The 21,417-nt window shown below is 40.5% G+C and overlaps 1 protein-coding gene across 1 annotated transcript in view; it reads left to right on the top strand.

Annotated features, from left to right (window-relative positions):
* The first annotated feature begins 8,750 nt into the window (after window positions 1–8,750).
* LOC143161370 (uncharacterized) overlaps window positions 8,751–21,417 on the top strand; it is a 59,289-nt gene continuing 46,622 nt past the window's right edge. The window contains exons 1-2 of the mRNA XM_076340371.1: window positions 8,751–8,861; window positions 21,303–21,373. Coding sequence (XP_076196486.1) covers window positions 8,843–8,861; window positions 21,303–21,373 — 90 coding nt within the window. The 5' untranslated portion in view covers window positions 8,751–8,842. The remainder of the gene's footprint in view (window positions 8,862–21,302; window positions 21,374–21,417) is intronic.

The raw sequence follows: 21,417 nt of genomic DNA, 5'->3' as shown, positions 1-21,417 counted from the left end.
TTCATGAAACTGCATGCTCATTAATGCAATTGCTATACTGGGAGATATTCTACACAGCCCATTTCATACTGATGGGTTTCTTTTGATCTCATTTTGTATTAACCACCATTACTTTCTCTGCTCATCAGTTTTTCTCAGTCTTTAAATTCCCTGATGCGCCAAATGTGTTAGTTATACTTGGTGCTTTAGTGCTGATCTGGAGACGTAAACTCCATTGGAAAAATTGGTTTTGGGTGACATGGGTATTACGCTAGCCAGCTAAAACAATTTGGTAAATATTTGTGCTATTCTGATGTTAAGTTATTCATGTTCTTAACTTTATAGGTCCATCCCAGGTGGTCTGAGAGGAATTTGCTATCACTCTTTGTTTCCGTGTGTGCTGTGGAGTGAGCTACAAATTGTTTTTATAAGAATATAGTATTGTCAGGCTATTTAGGATGAAGCATGAAGTTACAAAACAACCAGTTAGAAATTGATTGAACTTAAATACCTAATAGCTTTTATCAGCAAGCATTAAATTTTCAAGCAAATCCTTCTGAGCTCTCTCTCAGACATGTCAGGTTTGGGAAGAACATCTTCATGAACTGGTCAGAGGTCTCACTTTTCAAATCTTTTCAATCTCTTGCTGGCATGCTTGGAAACAGCTCGGCAAAATTGAAACTGTTAGGAAGCTGCAATGACTACCTATTCTTCCATCTTTACCCAGTTGTTCTTGCTTGTGTGGTAATTAGGTTGTAAATAGACTATAAATATGTAATTCTAACAGTTTTTTCACTTTGATATTCAAACCATCAAGCTTTCCACTCAAGAATAACATTACATATAGTAATAAAAATAGAATTTTAAAAAAGGTTTTTAAAATGAAAAATCACATTTCTTCATCTAAAAATGAAGAAATAAACCATATTGATTTTTTCAGGTGTCTTTTTACATCTGAAATCACTCATCAAATGTGAACAATGGTTACTGGTCCTTGGAAAATTTATTTTTAACCAGATAAACCAGCCTTTTGTTTTTCTTTCAGTGTTGATATTACCCAGCCCCAGTTGTGAGCATCTGACAGGAAACCTTTTTCTGCTCTTTGTTATATCAGCCACACCGGCATCCTACACCATGACTCGGGCTCTGAGGCATTATGGTGACACAATGACTGCTAACACAGCATTTGAATTCTTTGTCCCATTAGAGGTCAAAGCTGGACATCAGGATAGAGGAGCCTAAATATACCAGGGTGCAGTGCCTATCAGCAGGAATGCATCTTCTGCTGGAAAACAAGGTCACCAATCTGTCATCTCTGTCACTGTCACTAGGGGCTGCGAGCACTGCCATCAGTCCCTGTGCTGTCTGCAGACTGACTTTCTTCCACTCATGATCTTTTGTAAATGTAAATTATGTGCAATTGTTTCGGATTTGGGATTGAATTACTGAAATGTTTTAACTGGGAGAGTGGCACACAGCAAATAATAAGCAGATGATGACCTTTTGGGTATAAACTTTATGAAATATGAATATTCATGCTAGTGTATGAAACACTCAGGAGATGAGAGCATTTCTTCTGCTATCTAGAAGATGTGTAAATACTTCATATGCTTGTGAATGTATTTTCTTATTGCTTTTACTTTTTCCTTGAGATCAGTTCCGTGTTCTGTATGCTGAACATAAAACCTCAAATATATTTTGAAAGTGAAAATATTTGTTTCACTTAATGAAAATCTCTTATGTGAGCTGCTATTTCCTATTAAAAGTGGGATGCCTTTACAACTTGAAGGTGGTATTAGAATTTTAATTATATGTTGCTGTGTAATACTACTTAAGTAAAACTTGAGAAAGAATTCTTGTGTAGAGAATGTGAAATTTAATGCATGGGTTCCATTTAATTAGACATTTTCTGCTTTAATTGTTGAATTCCCTACCAGAATTTCATTCCCATAATCAAGCCATGTTTAGACTGTTGACATACTGTTACTTCATCAAACATTCACTGCAACCTTTGCTTTCCAAAATTCTCATTACTCTAAGATTAATTGAGAATATTTGCATAATGCCAAAAGACAATGAAGTTTCTCATGAAGTGGATTTCCAAACTCCCCCCCACCCCCCCCCGGTTTTAGTAGTCTAATGAGTATACTCACTGAGTAAGATTCAACAGTTGAAACAGCACTGTTACTGTTGGTTTTACAAACAACAACAGAAAATACTGAAAGTGTGGTAAGTGCAGTGAAAAACATGTATTACTGTTTGTCCTGTAAAAGCCTCATTTCTCTGTTATTCAAATACATTATGTGAAAGAACCTTCCGTAAAAGCTCTTGTCAAATGTATCAGGTAAAAATTACTTAAAGTTTTGAATTCACCATCAGTGAAGATAAAGCTTTTTAACCATCATGTTTATGAAATCTCTCACACGATTATTTTACAATTTTATGTAAAACAGTTCTGGATGAGGTAGCAATTTGGGGCAGGAGGAAAGAGTTCTGCTGCTATGTCTTACTAGTAGAGCTAAGGTCCTGTCTGCTGCTGGGTGCAGGTTAATTATGCCAGTAGTTTTCTCTTTCTGGATACTTGGGTCGTAACAGGAGATGTGGATTTGTACAAATGCCATGTCAAGTATGAAAAAAGAACTTCTCATATGTACAAAGGGGGAAAGGGAAAAGGCAGGAATGAGATACAGGAAGTGTTTCCCCCTCTCCTTAAATTATCATGAGAGAACATGGAAATAAGTTTTGACTTGAAACAGGCAGACTGGTTTTCTGCACACCTGCCCTAAACTGCAGTCAGATGTGTAAAAGGCAGAGGGGGAAATGGTACTCACCCCTGTAAAATGTTGTAAGATCATTAGGGGAGAAAGGAACATGGAAATTAAAGCTTTTTCAGAATTAAGAACCATCTGCATCCTGGATTATGGTCTTAATTCTCTTAGTTCCTTGAACAGGTGCTTCGCTGTTTCAGAAATCTCTTTCAATGTCTTGTGCAGTGCTGGGATTACGGATAACAGTGCTCATGGACCCACTTTTTGCATTGAAAAATGACTGTGGAGCTCTTTTAACATAAGTAATAGGATAAGAGGCCAATTCATATCTGTAAGAAACTGAAAGTGTTCTTTAAGAGATCACCAATATGTTGGTGGCACTTAAAGTTTGCTGTTTCACTGACACTAGAGATTTTCACTATGGTCAGCTTTTAGTCATGCAGTAAGAATCAATTTTGTTTCATATTAGGATAATAGAGGGAGAACAGGTACATTTCTGAGTAGAGGTATGTTTGGGGGTGAAAATATTACTGCCTGAAATATAAATCATTTGTCCTGTGAACTGCTCTGGTAGGCTTTAAAGAAAAGAAGATACCATATTTAGCCCCCCAAAATCTAACTTTCCATCCCTTCCTTCCTATTTTATTTTTAATCTCGTTTCCAATCTTCAGAATAATCTACTCTCCATCCTTTCATTCTACATGAGGAAATTCTTTGACCTGGGCTTCTGTGACTCCATCTTTTTATCTTTCTTTCACAGGCATTTCTAAAATCATAACATGCTCAGGAAGGATACTCAGCAAGTAAGTAGTCAGTACGAACTCTCTCTCTCTCTCTCTGTGCGTACACACCCACACATATATACCAAATAGCAGCCATAAAACAAATTAAATATTGTACTTTTTTTTTTTTTCCCCAGAAAAGACATAAACAGCCTGTGAAACTCATTGCCACAGGATATTGTTGCAGAAGCTATAAGTGTATTTCAAAATGGAATAGGAAAATAAACTATAGAGACTGAGATTGTCTGGGAGTATTAAGTGTTAAGTGTTGAACGCAACTTTTATCTCAAGGCTCCTTAACAGTTTTTTAGACAGAGAACACATCTTAGGCTTCAGCTGCAGAGCACCTAATGTGTTGTCAGTGCTCTACAAGTATTATTTCTGGAAAAGAACATGGGTAACTAATTTCATTGGAAGCTTTCACTGCTTATACACAGAGAGTGACCCCTCGAGGGTGGGGGGGCTGGCAGGGTACTTGGTTTTCCTGGGATGTAGCATTTGCAGAAGTATTCTCTGAGATGGTGCTGCCTTTGAGTGTGTGACACTGTCACATGCCCACTGAGAAATTCACACAGACATGAATGGTAGGGAACAAAAGTGTTTCTCTTAAACCTGAAAATAGATAAACCGCACTGTTATGTACGTGGGAATGTTTTATAACGTTCCTTTACGAAGTCCATGTTAAGCCATGTTTTCCCCTCTATCTGAAAGTATCCCACACAAAAATACCTGCTGAAACACCCACGACATTCTTAACATTTTTGCTCATCATATTTATCTAATGGAAGACAAATGATTGCTGTCAGGGGCAAAGAGGTTCCCAGGGCTCCCAGAGAGGACATGGTGTGCCAGCTCCAAAGAAAAAGACTGCAGCCTTCTTCTTGGTCGGACATACTGACAACCACATGGCTGGTGGGATGTGAAGCTCAAGGTCATCCACACTAATAACAGGTCAATTGCCTGTTTATAAAATTCCTTTTGATACTATGGCTTTCACTCTTGTTGTTTTCTGTGCGTTTTTGGAAGACAAGACTGATGATGTAACATATAAGGTAAATCAATGGGCTGCCAGGAGAGAGCTTCATGCATTTATATGTGATAAAGCACCGTATTCCTCCTTCAGCAGCTATTCAAAGAGAATATGATTTCTCTTGCACTGGCAGAAGTCCTAGGCATCACTGCACAATTGCAGCACTTTGATGCACTTTGGAATTTGAAAATCTCTGGTTCTTGTAGCAGATAGAAAGGGTTGAAGAAGTACTAGGGTGGGGGAATGAGAACAGAAAAGGAGTGAAGAACAGTAGCCCCAGTGAGACATTTTGAGCAGCAAATAGCACAGGTAGGAGACTGGCTGATGCATCTCTTCCAAATTTTGGCATGAAATGGTTATATGACTTTGTCTAGTACTTTCAGCTGCATAACTAGTGTAAGAAACAGCTTGCAGAGCTGTCATTCAACAAGCTGAACTTTGACTCTGCATCTTCTTGGCTTATTACAAAGCCCCAACATCCTTCACCCTGTGCTTTGGACCTTAAACATGTCAGTAGGTGGAAGGATACCTGGCTAATTCTTCACTACAAAATTAGTTTGTAGGCTAATAGCTGAGATAATCTGTCTTAAAAGTTAAGCTTTTTAAAGATATCTATGTCAATTGTTGACTTATAAGTTATATTAGTTTCACTGATGGTATCTAAACAGTTTTATTTTACGTTCCAGATTAATTTAGGCTGAATCTATCTTATGCTTCAACTCATACAGGCATGCTGAAGAGAAATGGGTGTATTTATTCCTATCCTAGTGTTACCTAGTGCAAAATGTTGTATTTTGCTTTACTGAACCACAAGAGTTGGCTAATGCTGTTGAGAACACTCCTCTATTCTGAAAGCAGATGCACAACCCTCCTTAGTGACAGCTTGTAGAAAAGGGTACCTGCACACCGTTCCTTCATTTTGGATTAACAGTAAAATGGGCATTGCAGAATGTGCCACCTCAAGGTTGCCTCAGCACCACTAGACTGATCATAGAATCGTTGAATCATATAATGGCTTGGGTTGGAAGGGACCTTTCAAGGTCCTCTGGTCCACCCCCCTGCAGTGAACAGGGACATCTTCAACTAGATCACCAATGCTGTTTAATAAATGAAATTTTTTTTGTTCCTTACCTGCCCACTCTGCATAAGTACCTCTCTGCAATAAACCTTTGGGTTTTCAATTCTGTCCCCGCAGAACTGTCTTCCTTCTGCTTCCTTTATTTCCTGCTTCTTCCTAAAACAAATTGCAGAAACTATGCAAATCAAAAGGAAATAACATGTATTTGATAACTTTTTGATATAACAAAGAAATGATAATTTTCCACAAGGCTGGTGTTAGTATCATTCGATGCAGAAATGTTGGAACTGACACAGAGTTAACAGCAGCACAATGACAGCCAGTGTAACTTGCTAAATGACAGTTTTCTCCCTACCTATCTGCTCTCTGATGACCTCTATCTGCAATAAACATATGCCTTCTAACTCCCTCCCATCATGGGTATGGCAATAAAGTTTGTGATTCCAAATGTACTACAGCTTCTCCTCCCAGTCCTCCCTCCACCTACTTTCCTTCACCTTTCCACATAGCTAAATTATTTAAGCCCAAGGCTCCTTTGCATAGTTCCTGCCTAAGGTAGCTGTTCGCTAAATTGAAAAGCTGGAGGAAAAATTCTGAGATTAAAATAATTCCTGTGTTCCTGTGGCAGTGACTCGGGAGTGGTGCCGAGCTACCTTGTCTGACCTCTCCCATGATGTCTTCATTAATCTCACTGAAGGTGCAAGAAGATCAGCTAACTGCTTTTCCTATTTGGCTGCCCCCAGATGGCATTTCTGAGGAAACAGTGAAGATTGGATGGAAGATATGACTTGAATTTCAACAGCCCATTGCTGCTCCAGAGTATTTAGTCTAAGAAAAAGACAGAGGTTACCTCAGTCCATTTTGAAATCATGCATGAAAAGCATCTGGAAGAACATACAGACACCTCCTTAATTGATTGAGACGTGACCTTCAGCCACGGGAGAAACCATGCTATACGCTGCATTGTACAGAACTTTCATTAGCACTAAAGTGCTTTTTAAAATAACCCACTTAGTTCTTCTGTACTCTTAGGTGAGAAAAAGATGCACAAAAAATATTATTAAAGTCCTTCAAGGTTTAAGAGTCTGGATTATTTCTGTGCCAACCTGATAGAACTGCCTAAAGCCAATCTGTCAGAGAGCTTAGTCCAGCCTTCAGGGCAGTATGATTCCCGCTGTTTCCCATGATACACATCTGCCTCAAAATATTACTTTATAGGCCTGAACACTCTGCTGGTTAACGTGCAATGCTGCTGTGTGTTTCACTTCGAAGCCTCTTTGGCACCTGCTCTCTAGTGTGACAAAAATATGCATTCATAGTCAAGCTAGAGAAATGGCCTGTGTCCAGCGTGAGGAAAGCTCCTGTACAGTTCATAGGATTTTCTCTCATGAAATGATTATAAGATAGGACCCTAAATCTGTGTATTGGACTATAGGGAATTTGACTGCTTTTAATCTCACGGATTTGGTTACTGTGTTGTCTGAACCCACAGTTTAGAACTAGGTAAGAGTGTGAGAATTACTCCATAATTAACTTTGGTTCTTCAGAGCGATGGAGGGATCGTACCTGACATAAACACACATGGACAAGCATGGGGTTCTGCAAGGAAGGAGCTCTGCAGAGCTGCCTGCATGGAGAAGCATCATTAAATATTTGTTTGGGGAGAGCTTATGAAGCAATCTATATTATCATACTAAGGATTTTGTGGACACTGTGCTGACGTCTATACTGCTACCTAAAGAAGGATAAGAATCAGAGAATAAGTAGTAAGTGATGTGGATGATTACAGGTCCAGGGTTTGAGTTTGCCCCATTACACTCATTTATTTAGCAATATGGACATGACTTGTGAGAACCAGTCCATGCCCAGAGGCCAACAGACTGAATAGGTAAGACAAATACATGGTGGGGTCCAGGGAGCAGAGGGAACAAGCTGAATGAAAAGGGTGGCTGGAAATAGTCTCGTAGTGTCACAGGCTTGATTAATTTTGTCTTTCCTTCTGGATGTATTTAATGAACAGCACAAACAGAGAGAATATAGAAATGGCGTCTGGGGAGAGAGTCCAATTGGAGGTGAAAGGATGCTGGGAGAGAAGCAGCAATGGCGTGTGTGGATCAACCATCTCACTGGTGTGATGAAGGGAAACTTCAGAGGCAAGGGTGGAGGAGTAAAGCTGAGGATACTACTCATTACGGAGCTTTTTTTTTTTTTGGCTTTTCAGCTTTAGCCCGTTTGTTTTTTTCCTATTTTCTTCCAAAATGCAGAAGAGGAGAAGCTATTCTGTTCTCCTGGATGACTGTCCTTAGACGGGGCAGTTTCCCAAGGGCTTCTTGGTCTAGGGAAGTGCCAAATAGCTAAGCTGAGCTTTACAGGACAGCTGGCCAAGAACAGAGATGGGACTTTAAACTGTAGCTTCTATTTCCTGAGTAAATCTTTAACCATCAAGACAACCTCGTGTAGGGATTTAAGGTCTCTGCCTTTCTTCTTCTAAGACTGTTCTTCTTTATATTAACTGAGGTGGTGAGAGGAAGACAACCCAAGAATGTTCAAGACATTTTGTTTTGTCTTCTAAACACAAAATTATGACACTTAATTACTGACTATAGTATCAGAGCCAATGTGGGATCTCTTTGTCTTATAATTTCATATACTATTCATTCCAGTCTCCCCATATCGAAGGCTGTCTGTTTTATTTTACAATCTACATTGGGATAAATCATCTCTAAAAGTGCTCATCTTTCTTCATCAGCTGTAACAGGGGCTCTAGTGACTGGTTCAGAAAGATGAGGACATCTACATGAATCTTAGATTAGTCCTTCCCCTCAAACATTGGTTAATCATCTAAGCCTATAGTCCAAAAAAAAAAGAAAAAGGACTAAATGCTAACCAAACACAACTGCTTTCACAACCTCCAGCTTGCCTGGCGCTTCATTAACCTGCTCAGCCCATGGGTATTGAATAAATTCCAGTACTTCCAGACTTCCTCTGAACCAACAAATGTGGGCTGAGACCCTTAGACTGTGTGTTAAAAAGTAAATGTTTCATCTGTTTTCAGCTTTAATGAAAACATACCTTGTCATCAGATGTGACATGTTCTGTGAAACTACTGCTTCAGTAATATGAATCTATCAATCTTTTTAAATGGAGCGTGCTTTGTAAGGTGAGGTGATAACTTTCATTAGATGAAAAGCTATAGCTGGAAGAAATGGACTGGCTTCTAATAAGTAAGTTTGTCCTTTTTTTCCATACATTGATATAACCCCCCCCCGCTCTGCAAACATAGCCACTTTTATATCCACCATAGCTATCGCCACGCTTGCTTTGTAGGTTTCTTTTCAAAGTAAGTGGATCCTGATTACTTTTAAGTTAGCAAACTTTATTCTAGTTAGTCTTTCTCTCTGAGATAAAATCTCCAGGAGGATTTGAATTATCTATGCCCATATGGGTGGAAAACTGTTTTTTTTTTTCACTTGATTGACTACCCAGCTTTTCAAATCAACATAATGCTTCTTGATATAGGAAGTTAAGCCTCCATAAGGTATTAGTCTACACCATTGTAGTCATACTGATACAATTCATCATATGCCTAGTTTTGTACTGAAATGCATGACTCTTCTTAACTGTTATTCTGGAATTAAAAAAGTCACTTTTACTTTGGTTCCAGTATCCACATTACAATTTATGTCCTTAAACTCTTAGTGGTATAACTGCACTTGTACCATCTTTCTGCTTAATTTCTCTGTATTGATAAAATTCTAGTCTGACCTGTACAAGATGTAATGTGGAGACAGTTAGATCAGTATAAAGGAACATCAGGAATTCCCATTTCCAAGGCTAGTTTTCTTGACATTGTCATTAAGACATGCTATTTGATTTTAACTTAATCAAATCTCTAATATATTCATGGTGTATTTTTTTTTCTATTTGATAGTAATAAAAACAAAGTCTAGTTAAATGAGTATACTGATCTTTGAAATAAAATAATGCGTGTGTGCATGTGCACGTGTGCACATGTGTGTGCATTGCAAAAGCAGACATAATTTCAAATATTTCAGGTAGTAAAACATCTTGACAAGATCTGATGGATTTACTATTCCTTTTTAAAGGAGGTTGTTCAACTTAAGCACCGTCTTTTTCAATATGCTTTTAAGGTTCAAACTAATGGAAATAATAATACTGAATAGCTGGATAGCAATTCACATATTCAAAGCACTATGCAAACATTAACTAATACAGTTACACAACATCTAAATAACTATAATACTGGCTGTCAAGGCAATGAAGAAGCAGACAAATGCAGAGCACTGCACGCGGTTCTGGAATGGATTCTGCAGCACGGAGGGAGGGAGTGAGATCCCTCCCAGCAGAGCGAGGTTTGGCATGCCAGTATGCTCCAGGTTTGCATTGTTCTGTTTCAGCCACCTGCGATGCTATGTTTAAAGTGTTAATTAGCAGGTAGCAGATGCTGGTCCTTTGCTAATTCTGCCTTGGAAATGTTCTTTGTACTGTACATCAAAATACAATGATGCCGATTCCAGGTTTCCGGTGACTGGTTTCCTATTGAACATCTGGGTATAGTTCTGGCTACTGACATTTTCAGAAGTTTTTTCTTTACTCTTCCTTATTTTTTTCTCCTGTTTGGATTTTTTTAAAACAAGCTGCCGAAAAGAATGCAGAAAAAAAATGATTTGGTGTCTTGGGTGACGGCATTCTGTCATTGTCATCTTTATGTTTTAGCTGGTCTATGGCAATAATAGCAGAATATGCTGACAAATTTATTGGAGTGCTTGAAAGATACAGTTGGAGACATTTATTCTTTGCAGCGTTCTGTTAATTTCCTGGTTTAGAAATCAGTGCTGCTGAGGTCTGTTAAACAGTAGCAGAGTTTGCAGTGAAGCCCTCTGTTTCTCAATGACACCAGCTGTAAGCACATTACTGCCAGTTACAAACATACTTTTTTATTCACTGTACTTTGAACGGATGAGAAAATACTCCATTTTCCTGCATCCATGACTGTACCTGACTCCTTGTGGCCTTGTCTGATCTATTATACTGCAATAATAAACCAATCTGGAGGTGATAAAAGCATTGAATGTTATTTCAGTTTTATTCTAAGCTGAGAAGAATGGGTCCAGACCTTTGACCTTCAAATGCAAGGGAAAGCTTTTCTTTTCAGTGCTAATGCTCATACTTAACAATACAACTTCCTCCATTTACGTGTCATCTTTCATTGTAAATGTTCAAAAGTGGTGTATGACTGTGATTGTGCACACAGTTTATGAATGGATCACTTCACACACAGTTGAAATAAAGCAGCAGTTGCTGGGAGATGTGCAAGCATTTAGTCGTGAATAGCATTCTGCAGAGCAATTTGGGGCATGTCGAACTGATACTCCTTTGCCCGTGAAAAGTAACATGTCTTTAAAGATCATATGTATGGTAGTTCTGCTTTTATCATTTATCTAAAAATGGGTACCTGAGAACAGACCAGCATTCCTAGTGCATTGTGACATTGGTTTATCTAATTAGTAAATATGATTAGTAAATATCTATTAGTAAAAATTGCTAGCAACTGGCTGATTTCGATTGCTTCTCCCTGCAATGTTCTTGCTTCCCATTGCAGAACTGAAGAGTTTATGCTTTTGAACGCAGTGTTCAAGTATCTATATGTATGCATTAATAGGAGAGCAATAGGAAACACAGAAAATCGTGCTTAAATTTTGTTTCCAAATATTGAATTCCTACATCTTGAGAGCAATTCTGTCAGACTCCAGTGATCTGTGAAGCCTTTCTCTGAAGCTGATCTTCAAATTCTTTTTACCCCTTGATGACTTCACTGGGTTTGCAAAAACTCAGCTTCTGTCTCGATGTATTGCAAAGCTGTCACCTTCATTTGCATCTCCAAAGTCACATTTCTGCCCTCACAGTATATCCCTCTTTTGAAATCTGTAATAATGAAGTATTTCTAGGTTTTTTGTTAAAAACCAGCAGGTGTCGTAGTTTCTCCAAAAAGAGCAGGTTTCCCCCAGTCCTTTGAAATTGCAGCAACTCCTTAGGTATTTGTGTGCAGTATTTCACACAGCAATAATTCTGTGTTAGGTAAGTTATTGTTGAGCAACATGCTCCAACCATCGGATCTTTTAGCTACTCTCACTTTTAGGTAGAATACATTAATATGAAAATATCGCCATTTTACTTGCTGAAACAGGGAAGATGTTGCTGTGATGTTAAACACCCAAGGACTGTGTGGCACTGTCTCAGGCTGATTACTGTATGGAGGCATTTTCTGAATTTCATTGCCACTGCCCCTCCATTCAGTCACATGCTTGATGTCTGAGCTCTCTTTTTGTTGCTGCTCTGATGTCTGTCCAAAACGGTTAAATGGATTCAAGTTAATGAGATGCTGCACTAAGGGAATTAAGTAAATACTTTTGTAATGAAAGCATAACTGATGGAATGTGCCTACTAGTTAAATCAACTAAAATTGGTCTTACCTAACTTTAGCTACTTAAAAATTGGATAGTTTGTCCGAAGAAGCTTTCATGCCTTCCTCTGCACTTAAGGGAGAAAAGTAAACATGTCCAAGGGCCATTTCATCTCTTCCTAAGATTAGTGTTGGAAAATTGTCCTCTGGAGATACCTGTATCTCTCTATTAAGTGTAGAAGGAACCTAAATGGTTGTTTCAACCTTGATAATTAGTTTGAAGATGGTTGGAATTAGGTGATCTTAATAGGCACAATGAATCAAGCCCATTCTGTTTACTTTTTCTGTTGCAGCCTGTGTTTAAAAACAACAGGACAGTTGCGTTCTTGATCTCCATCAGCAGTAGTTAAATAGACAATATTCATCCTATTGCAGCTACGCACATACTTGTGGCTCTTGTTGGAATAGTACCTAAGCTCCTGCAAATCATCACTGGCATTTTCCTTGCACTGTCTCTAGGTAGGGGAAGGTGATTAGGATTCCTGTTTTTCAGATACAGAATTGAAGTGTAACAGCTACTTGTGCAATCAACTGCATCATAACTGGTGCAGCAAGGATTAGTTCTGGGGCCTAAAGCACAAGAACCTGCAGCCTGAAATGAAAGTAATCTTCTCCTCTGTGGGGTTGGAGAAGGGAGGGAAAGCAAAAAGAAAGGTGAAGAAAAATGTGAATGGGAGCGGAGAGCTACCTTCCTTTGAACAGTCTGCTTGGGGATTTCTTGCACAAAAAGACGGTGGCACAGCTGGGATCAGATCACAGTGTGAACCTGCTGAGCTTTCATGGTGAAGAGCTCATCCAAAGTGAATCCTTATCCATATGCATCCCTAGATTTGCACTAAGGAAAACAAGAAAGCCCAGTGGAGATATAAATTAGCTTTAAAAAAAAAAATTGAATAAGTGTTAATTTTTAGCTTTTGTTATTAGTTTTACCAGGAGGAAAGAGTGAGGTACACTTAACATTAGCTGCCTAAGATTTAGGCATGCAGACTGAGCTGGCTGTCTCAGCTCTCCCTATACTCAATGGAGAAAGAGCAAGGGCTGAACAGGAGTCTGTATTTGGATGGAATAAATTGTCATCTCCCTCCCTTACCTATAAAGACAACCTATATAAGTAGCTTGACAGCTAATGTTAGATAAGATGAATCCCATGCAAAAAAAAAAAAAAGATGGGAAGTCACTGAAAAAATATCAATATTTAAAGAAATCTAAATGTTGAAATAAGCATTGCATACAGCATATTTTTATACTCAGGATCAGAAAGAACTTGGCAATTTGAGCTTGGAGGGGGCTAACGCAAATAAATGGTAAAAATAATAATGAACATGCATACTCTGTAATAGGCTGGAATAATGAAGGTACGTGCTCTATAATAGACTGGAATAACAGAAGAGGCTTCCAGCCTGTGGGATGCCAGGAGATAAGGAGTCTAGAGCAGAGCTAAGCTGGGATGTCTTGTTCCTCGGAGAGCACCATATGACAGGCTGGGATTTCTTCCCATTCACACTTCAGGCCACCACAAAAAAGGAAGGTTGGAGTCGGGGGCTGAATTGTGCTCACTCAAAAAACTCCTGGCACATTTTCCAATCAGTACTCAAAATACAGATGTCTGTCTTGGGAAAAAAAATAAATCATTTCAGAACAGAAATTAGGAGAATTTGTTGTGAAATGAGTCAGGGAAACAGCTTGACCTCAGTCAGGAAGAGGCTCTGTGCACTGCGTGGACCTATAAAAACATGTGCGGTGTTAAATATAGCTCCTCCTGACATTCAAAATTGCCTACTACTGATCTGCTTCTAGTTGAGAAATGACGGCACTGCTGGTGTAGCTGAGTCAAACGGATACTGTTAACATATTTCTTCTTGACAGGATCAGCCCATATTAAGTTCACAACACTTTCTGCAGGACTGAGGCCATTTTATAATTTCTTTAATTAGATTTCTGAGCTTGATTATTTTGAATCTGTTAACAGCCCCTCTTGCTTCAGCAGTGGAGGAAGGCAGGCATCTTAGATTTCTGTGTCTCTTTAAATTTTAACCTCTGAGTGAATGCCACTCACTCAGTTCTGCAGATGTGGGAATCAGAGCTGGGTAAAGCTGAGCAGTTCAGCCAGTCAGCATTGGACCTGGTGGACTGTGTATGGGCCTAGCACTGAGATGTCTTTTCCAGCTATGGTTTTGGTGCTTCTCTGCAGCACTGTGTTGGTTGTGCCAGTCAATAAAGTGCATTTCTTCATCTGGAAGCTGGTGGTAAAAGTGGGGTTGCTTTACAGCCTGGTTGGGACAGGGAAGAGGAAGGGATGGGATGGGTGGGATCTGCTCCCCCTTCTCTACCTCAGCAGCTGTGGCTGTACATGAGGGGGAGGACAGGGCTATGGGGTACAAATGGTGTGTGACAGGGAGTGGGAATCATCATTGCAAGGGAAAAAGGGGGCAAGTGGAGAGAGAGGACATGGAGCAGTGACACTACCCTGACCTGCAGCAGCCTTGCATCTCCATAGCTGCCACCTCGTACCCAACACAGCAGGAGCGTGGGGAAGCAGAGGGAAACACAACACCTGGCTTGCTGTCCCGGCCAGCTGCAGCTTCACTTGCCTGAAGTTGGTCCTGGAGTCAAGGCTAAGTGTCCTGGGCTTGATGCCTACCACTAAGGTCATATATTGCGGTTTAGGATAAAAGTGGGTTCTCAGTATTGTTAAATAAAAGAATTTTAGCTGTGTGAACCTCACCCAAGAGACTTAAGGAGTCAGCCCTCTGGAGTCAGTAACAGAAAGATGCAGAAGAGGAGGGGAAGCCCCATAGTGACTTCTATAATTCAGGCAAATTGTCCTGGTTCAAAGTCAGAGGCAAGACATTTATATTTTTTTTATCCCTCTGCCCCACAGAGGACTGTGCAGCATAAACCATCTCAGTACTCAAAGCTAAGGAAAACAAGCGATGACCTGGCGAAAGTAATGTTTCCAGCATGGCTGTGTTCTAGGAGTGCAGCTTTTGAGGTGCCTGAGCATCTCCTTTCCTCACAGCTGAGGGTGACGCTTCTCATCCCTCCCTTTCTACTCAGAGACATTTTGGGTCAGTGCCACATCCCTTCCACTTCTGCAGCCCTCCCCAGAATGCCTGACTTTTTCTTCTCTTTTCTTCCACTGAAACAGTTGGTTGTGATTAGCAAAAATGGTTAGCAGGAAATATTGGGACAAGATATGAAAATGCCTTGCTGAGAAAGAATTCATCCCTGCTGCCAACAGAAGGTATAGAAAGCTTGACCACATTACGACAAACCGGTCTTTTAAATGTCACTGATGGAACCAAATATGTACGGGTGATATTTTCCTAGACTGCTGAAAAAGGAGGCTGGTGTGCTATGGTTTGATATTAGTACGTCTGGTTTGCGCATCACCTCCTACATTCTTTCTGAAATAACATTGCTAGAAATCTTATTTGGAGAGTGAGGTCTATTTTGTATAGATTGTTATTTAAAATACTGTGGTATGCAAAGAAATCCTTCTCTCTTCAGTGTTTCTACACTGGTTGGCCAATGTTTATTGTTTCATTCCTTAATATCATTTAATTTTAATCTCCAGGCTTAATTGCCTGGAGTCGGAGGCTTGGTCACATTAACTAACTGACTTTAAAGTCCTACTCACCCAGTCGGAGGTACAGACAGCAGTTCTACCTTTGTGGCACCTGGCAGTGGCTATAAGAAGAGATGCAACTTATTGTCACTATCAGAGAGGTGAAAAGTTAAATTAAAAAATAGGCTGATTTATGAAGGCTACTCATCAGGGAAAGCTTGGCAACAGATGGAAGCAGTCTTTACAGGTATCTGAACAATGTGTGATGCATTTTAGTGTTGTTTTTAAACTCTACTTCTCGAAAAGGAAGTGTAATCATACTTCAGAGACACAGGGAGAAGGAAATTCTTAGAATTAACTTGGAGTCTCATTAAGAGGTCTGTTGAAGGGCTGAAAGACACTTTTTCTGTTGGGCCATTTAGTGTTTTTTGCTCTATTTTTAAAATAACCCCAATACCCCCTCACACTTCTCATCACCTTACAACAGCCTTATACCCTGGATCCTTTAAGATAGAACTCTATTGTCATGATCTGTTTTAAATCCTTTTTTCCCCCTCTTTAATTCAAACCAAGGTATTGTATTGGGTTTGCGTGGCAAAGTTTTAGTAGTGGGGGGGGGCTACGGGGTGGCTTCTGTGAAAAGCTGCTGGAAGCTTCCCCTATGTCCGATGGAGCCAATGCCAGCCGGCTCCAAGGTGGACCCGCCGCTGACCAAGGGCGAGCCCATCAGCGACAGTGGTAGCACCTCTGGGATAACATATTTAAGAAGGGGGGAAAAAAACTCTGCACAACAACAGCAGCCAGGAGAGAGGACTGAGAACATGTGAGAGAAACAACTCTGCAGACACCAAGGTCAGTGAAGAAGGAGGTGGAGGAGGTGCTCCAGGTGCTGGAGCAGAGATTCCCCTGCAGCCTGTGGTGAAGACCACGGTGAGGCAGGCTGTCCCCCTGCAGCCCATGGAGGTTAACAATGGAGCAGATATCCGCCTGCAGCCCATGGAGGACCCCACGCCGGAGCAGGTGGATGTGCCCTGAAGGAAGCTGTGACCCTGTGGAGCGCCTGCGCTGAAGCAGGCTCCTGACAGGACATGTGGCCTGCGGAGAGGAGCCCATGCAAGAGCACATTTTCTGTCAGGACCTGTGGCCCCACAGGGGACCCATGCTGGAGCAGTCTGTTCCTGAAGGACTGTACCTGTGGAAAGGACCCACGCTGGAGCAGTTCGTGAAGAACTGCAGCCTGTGGGAAGGACCCACATTGGAGAAGTTCATGGAGAACTGTCTCCTGTGGGAGGGACCCCACATTGGAGCAGGGGAAGAGTGTGAGGAGTCCTCCCCCTGAGGAGGAGGGAGCGGCAGAGACAACGTGTGATGAACTGATGGCAACCCCCATTCCCCATTCCCCTGCGCTGCTCGGGGGGAGGAGGTAGAGAAAATGGGGAGTGAAGTTGAGCCTGGGAAGAAGGGAGGGGTGGGGGGAAGGTGTTCTAAGTCTTAGTTTTTATTTTCTCATTATCCTACTCTCATTTGGTTGGCAATAAATTGCGTTAATTTCCCCGAGTTGAGCTTGTTTTGGCCATGACGGTAATTGGTGAGTGATCTCTCCCTGTCCTTATCTTGACCCACAAGCCTTTCATTATATTTCTCTCCCCTATCCAGCTGAGGAGGGGGAGTGATAGGGTGGCTGTGTGGTGCTCAGTTGCCAACTGAGGTTAAACCACGACACAGGGTCAACCCACCACAGGTATTTTCAAGAGCACTTTGTCCTGGAAATTGTCTACTTGCTAACGAGAATTGTTTTTCTATTTTTTACTAAACCTGTCTTTCTTCCCACTCCCAAGCCTAGGCTGACAGAAACTGTTTGTGATCAAAGAGATATGATAATATTTTGGTTTTAGCATTATTTTTTCTCCAGCTTTTTGTTTCTTTTTTTATTACCGACTATTTCTGCCTGTCTCCACAATCCCTGCTAAAGAGCTGGATGAGAATTTTTTTAAGAGAATCTTTTTGGTCAGAAAAAAGTTGATTTCATAAAATCAGCTGTTTGTGAGAAAGTAGCTTTTGTGGCAAAACTTTTACTGAGTGATCACTCTGACCTTGGATAGATTTGACTTTCAGATCATAGAGAGAGCAAGCACTCCACTGCAGATTATCAACCAGCCAAGCAGAGCTAGAATGTGTGGGACCTGAGTTCAAGTTAGTTCTCTGAATCAAGAAAAGGCATTAACTTTTTCCCTATAAATCAAATCAGCTTATTGCCCAGAGTCCTACTGGCTATTCTATTACACACAGATTTGTAATATCAAATAAATATAAATTTCTGTTATACTTATGATGCTCCAAGGTTATAAAGAAGAGAAGGATTGTAGGCAGAAGAAATACCTTGTATTAGAGCAGATGGCAAGTGTTAAGGCACGTAAAACTTTCTTCAGTTCTTTGCACTCCTAAAACGTGCATGTTTTTTCCCAGCTGTAGCATTTGGTTTAATAAAAGATATTATTTCTCTTGACAAAACTTCCCTTCTAGAAAAGTTTGCCTCTTTCTAGTTTGCTACAGCAAAAAAATCCAACAAAACAACAAACCCAAACCAAAACCAATATCTTAAACAAACACCACTTTTCAAGCAGCCTGTCTTGCCTTTTGAAATTTGTGAAGACCTTCATCGAGCTTTTCCTGTTCTCAGCAGGAGACAAGTTCAGAAACATTCCGGTTCTCACTGTGCCTTTGGACTGATGGTGTTTTAGGTAGGTTTGAAAAGAGACAAAAGGAGTTCAGACTTCTTTAAGAAAGCATACAATAAATCCATCACACGAGCAAGAGAATAGGTACACAGAGTACTCAAAGCAGGAATTTTGTTCTCAGTAACATGTTCCCTCTGAAGGCAATGGGTTCTACGTGGCCAAAGTCATCTTAAGTTCCCATTTCTCACATTTCCCCCCTGTTGCATACTGCTCAAATTACCAGAGCTTTAGACAGAACCAGTTCCCAAAGGAATAATTCTTCCATATTCCTTCCTGGGGGAAAACACACATTCACAGGGAAGTTTCTAAAGGAGTTTTAAGTGATAGCACATACCTTCAAGAATGATCTCATTGGAGAGAGGAAATTGGGATCTGGGTACTCAGTGTGCCACTTCCTTACTCTAGGTTGCTTCCTAAGACAACCTGAACACCATTAATTTATAAGCAGATCCCTGCTAGAGTAAATGGGGCATGCAGATAATCAGTAGTTATTGAAGCCTACATGATGTTAGCCACCAAGGAACAACAGCTTACGTGCTCCTAGCCATGCCATCCTGGCATACACGCCTTTTTCCGCAGGCTTGTGTATTTGGTTGTGGTGCATGTACCCCAGAATACTGACAGCAACAAACCAGACAGAAGCTGGTTGTGTGAGATCCTTGATTGAGCCGTACTGGGAGCTGAGAAGGAGGCATCTTGCCTTTTCGTGTCTGGGATTTTGCCGTTTCAGACAAATGGTAGGAAGAGAGATTGGGGGTTATTTTCCTACTGACCAGAATAGGTCATTGCCTTGCATTTGGTAAGGTATTCTGGATAGCTGGGAGATAACTAGGTAAGAGATTCTGTTCATAAATGCTGGTATAAGGAGAGCTCAGATAGTCCTCAGTTTAGCAACAAAGTTTGCTGCTTCTCACTTTAAGTGCAATTCAAGAGATTCTACCTTTTTGCCTGAGTGGGTAGCAGCACTTGTGTATATAAGTAGCTTTGTAGCTCCATGGTTTCTGTAACGAATGTCATGGTCTGGATTCACATCATTCCCAGCAGCAGATTTCTCTACCAGTAGTGTCCATGCTCTTGTCTTTTGCTGATCAAAGCAGTGGTTGAAGCAAAAGCAGGTGTGAGGGAGGCTGAAGAGGGAACCTACCTCATCTTTCATCATGCCCTTTGTGGGCATGCGGACATGTTTATTGGGATACAATATGCTGCTCTGATTGCATTCTGTTTTTTATTGACACTGTCCCCAAGGAAAGCTGTCACTGTCTCCATCTCTTCTATCTGCAAGCCGCTCAAACTCAGCTCAGAAGATGACCATTTTTCTTTAGTTTGAACTGATCTGCCCTCTGAGCAGATCTGAAAGCAAAGCATTCATGGGACTGCTTACCCTTCAGAGGGAGGAAAAAAATAAACTATTAAATGGCAGTTCAAGGAGTGCTGTACATCTGGGACAGCAAACAAGATGTAGGTCTGGGAAAAAAACCAAAACAGTGTAAATTTTGTGTTAGAGACTAAACAGTGTGTGCATGAAGGAGATGAATTACAATTTCACAGGCAATTGTAATCCTGGTGTTTCCACACGTGAGCATTTGATTTTGAAACCTTGATTTCAAAATCAAGGTTTCATGCCATTTTTGTGAATACAGTTATAGACCTTCCAACATTAGCAGACAGAATAAGCATTTAGGATGAAGGAATAGAATTATGGAAACTGTAGTTGATAAAATGTGATGAATCCAAAGTTTGCTGATAACTAGTAATGCTCATAAAGGAACTGCTCTCCATAGCTGATTAGTATATATTATACCACCTGGCAAGTCCAGATGGTTTTAAGCAATCATCTGTATCCTTCAAGAACTTTATGGACCTGAAAGCATTTAGAGCAGCATCCTGATTAGAGGAAAAGGAATGAGCCAGGTGCACTAGGTATCAGGAACAAACAACTGATTAGGTCTAGTAAAACCTTCAATGTTTTTCGAATAGATCGCAGGTTTCATTAGTAAGACCAACAGAAAGAAGAGATCCTCACAGAACTTACTGCTAGATCTGCAAGGGGAATTATCTTGCAACATGCTAAGCACTACAGTGCTATGTTTTCATCAGCCTTTTAACCTAGCCGAAGCTGCATGAGAGGGCATGGTACCTCAAAAGGGGATCCACCAAAGTCAACCTGATGAAGAGGGAGATGTCTGAGCCTATCAAGTACTGGAGGAAAATATGTATTAAATCCATTTCTCTCATAAGGATTTAGATACTTACAGGGGAGAATGGGTCAGGCACTGCTCCTTCTTGCAGCTGCAAGAGGAGGTAGTTGTGGCATTTCGTCCCAGTGCCTAGGAATAAGAATATGAGATTTTGATCTTTTCCTGCCTCAGTAGATTGGAACCAGTATCCCCAGCAACCTGGACTACAGCTTTGTGCACCAAAGGGGGAATTATTCTATCCTGTGTACTAAAAGAGTTTCACTTTAATAGAGTAGCTTGATATTTAATAAGCTAGAGAAGCATGAGCTATATAGCATGAGCTATAGCCTTGTGGAGAGGTGTCATCTGGAAAAAAACCAGTTTTTATTTACTGATGCATCAAATGTGTAATTTATATCAAACAGATAGTTTCTCTTTTTAATGTGTATTTATGGTACCATCAAAGTGAAACAGTCTACTAGAGGGTTTCGGCAAATTCTGCAGGCAGTGTTTATCCCAGTAGTAAGAACAGTTGCCTAGAAGGTGGAAAGTTTCAAATCCCTGAAGACAGACTGTGATATTAAACACAATCCTTCCTTATCTGGGCAGGTTCCCTTACTGCTGAGCTACTAAAGAAGGGGAAAGATGACCTCCTCTTTCTGCAGTTTGATTTTTTTTTTTTTTTTTCTTTTTTGCAGGATCTGACTTCAAAGCAAAGGCATGCTTTGAGACTGCACTGCAGTGGGCTGGACTGGTTTCTGAAGACAAGGTAGGTGTCTGTGCCCAAACTGGTGATAAATAAACAGAAAGACT

Source organism: Aptenodytes patagonicus, chromosome 1, assembly GCF_965638725.1.
Source record: "Aptenodytes patagonicus chromosome 1, bAptPat1.pri.cur, whole genome shotgun sequence".
Classification (NCBI taxonomy): domain Eukaryota; kingdom Metazoa; phylum Chordata; class Aves; order Sphenisciformes; family Spheniscidae; genus Aptenodytes; species Aptenodytes patagonicus.
This window is presented reverse-complemented; position numbering and strand designations above follow the sequence as displayed.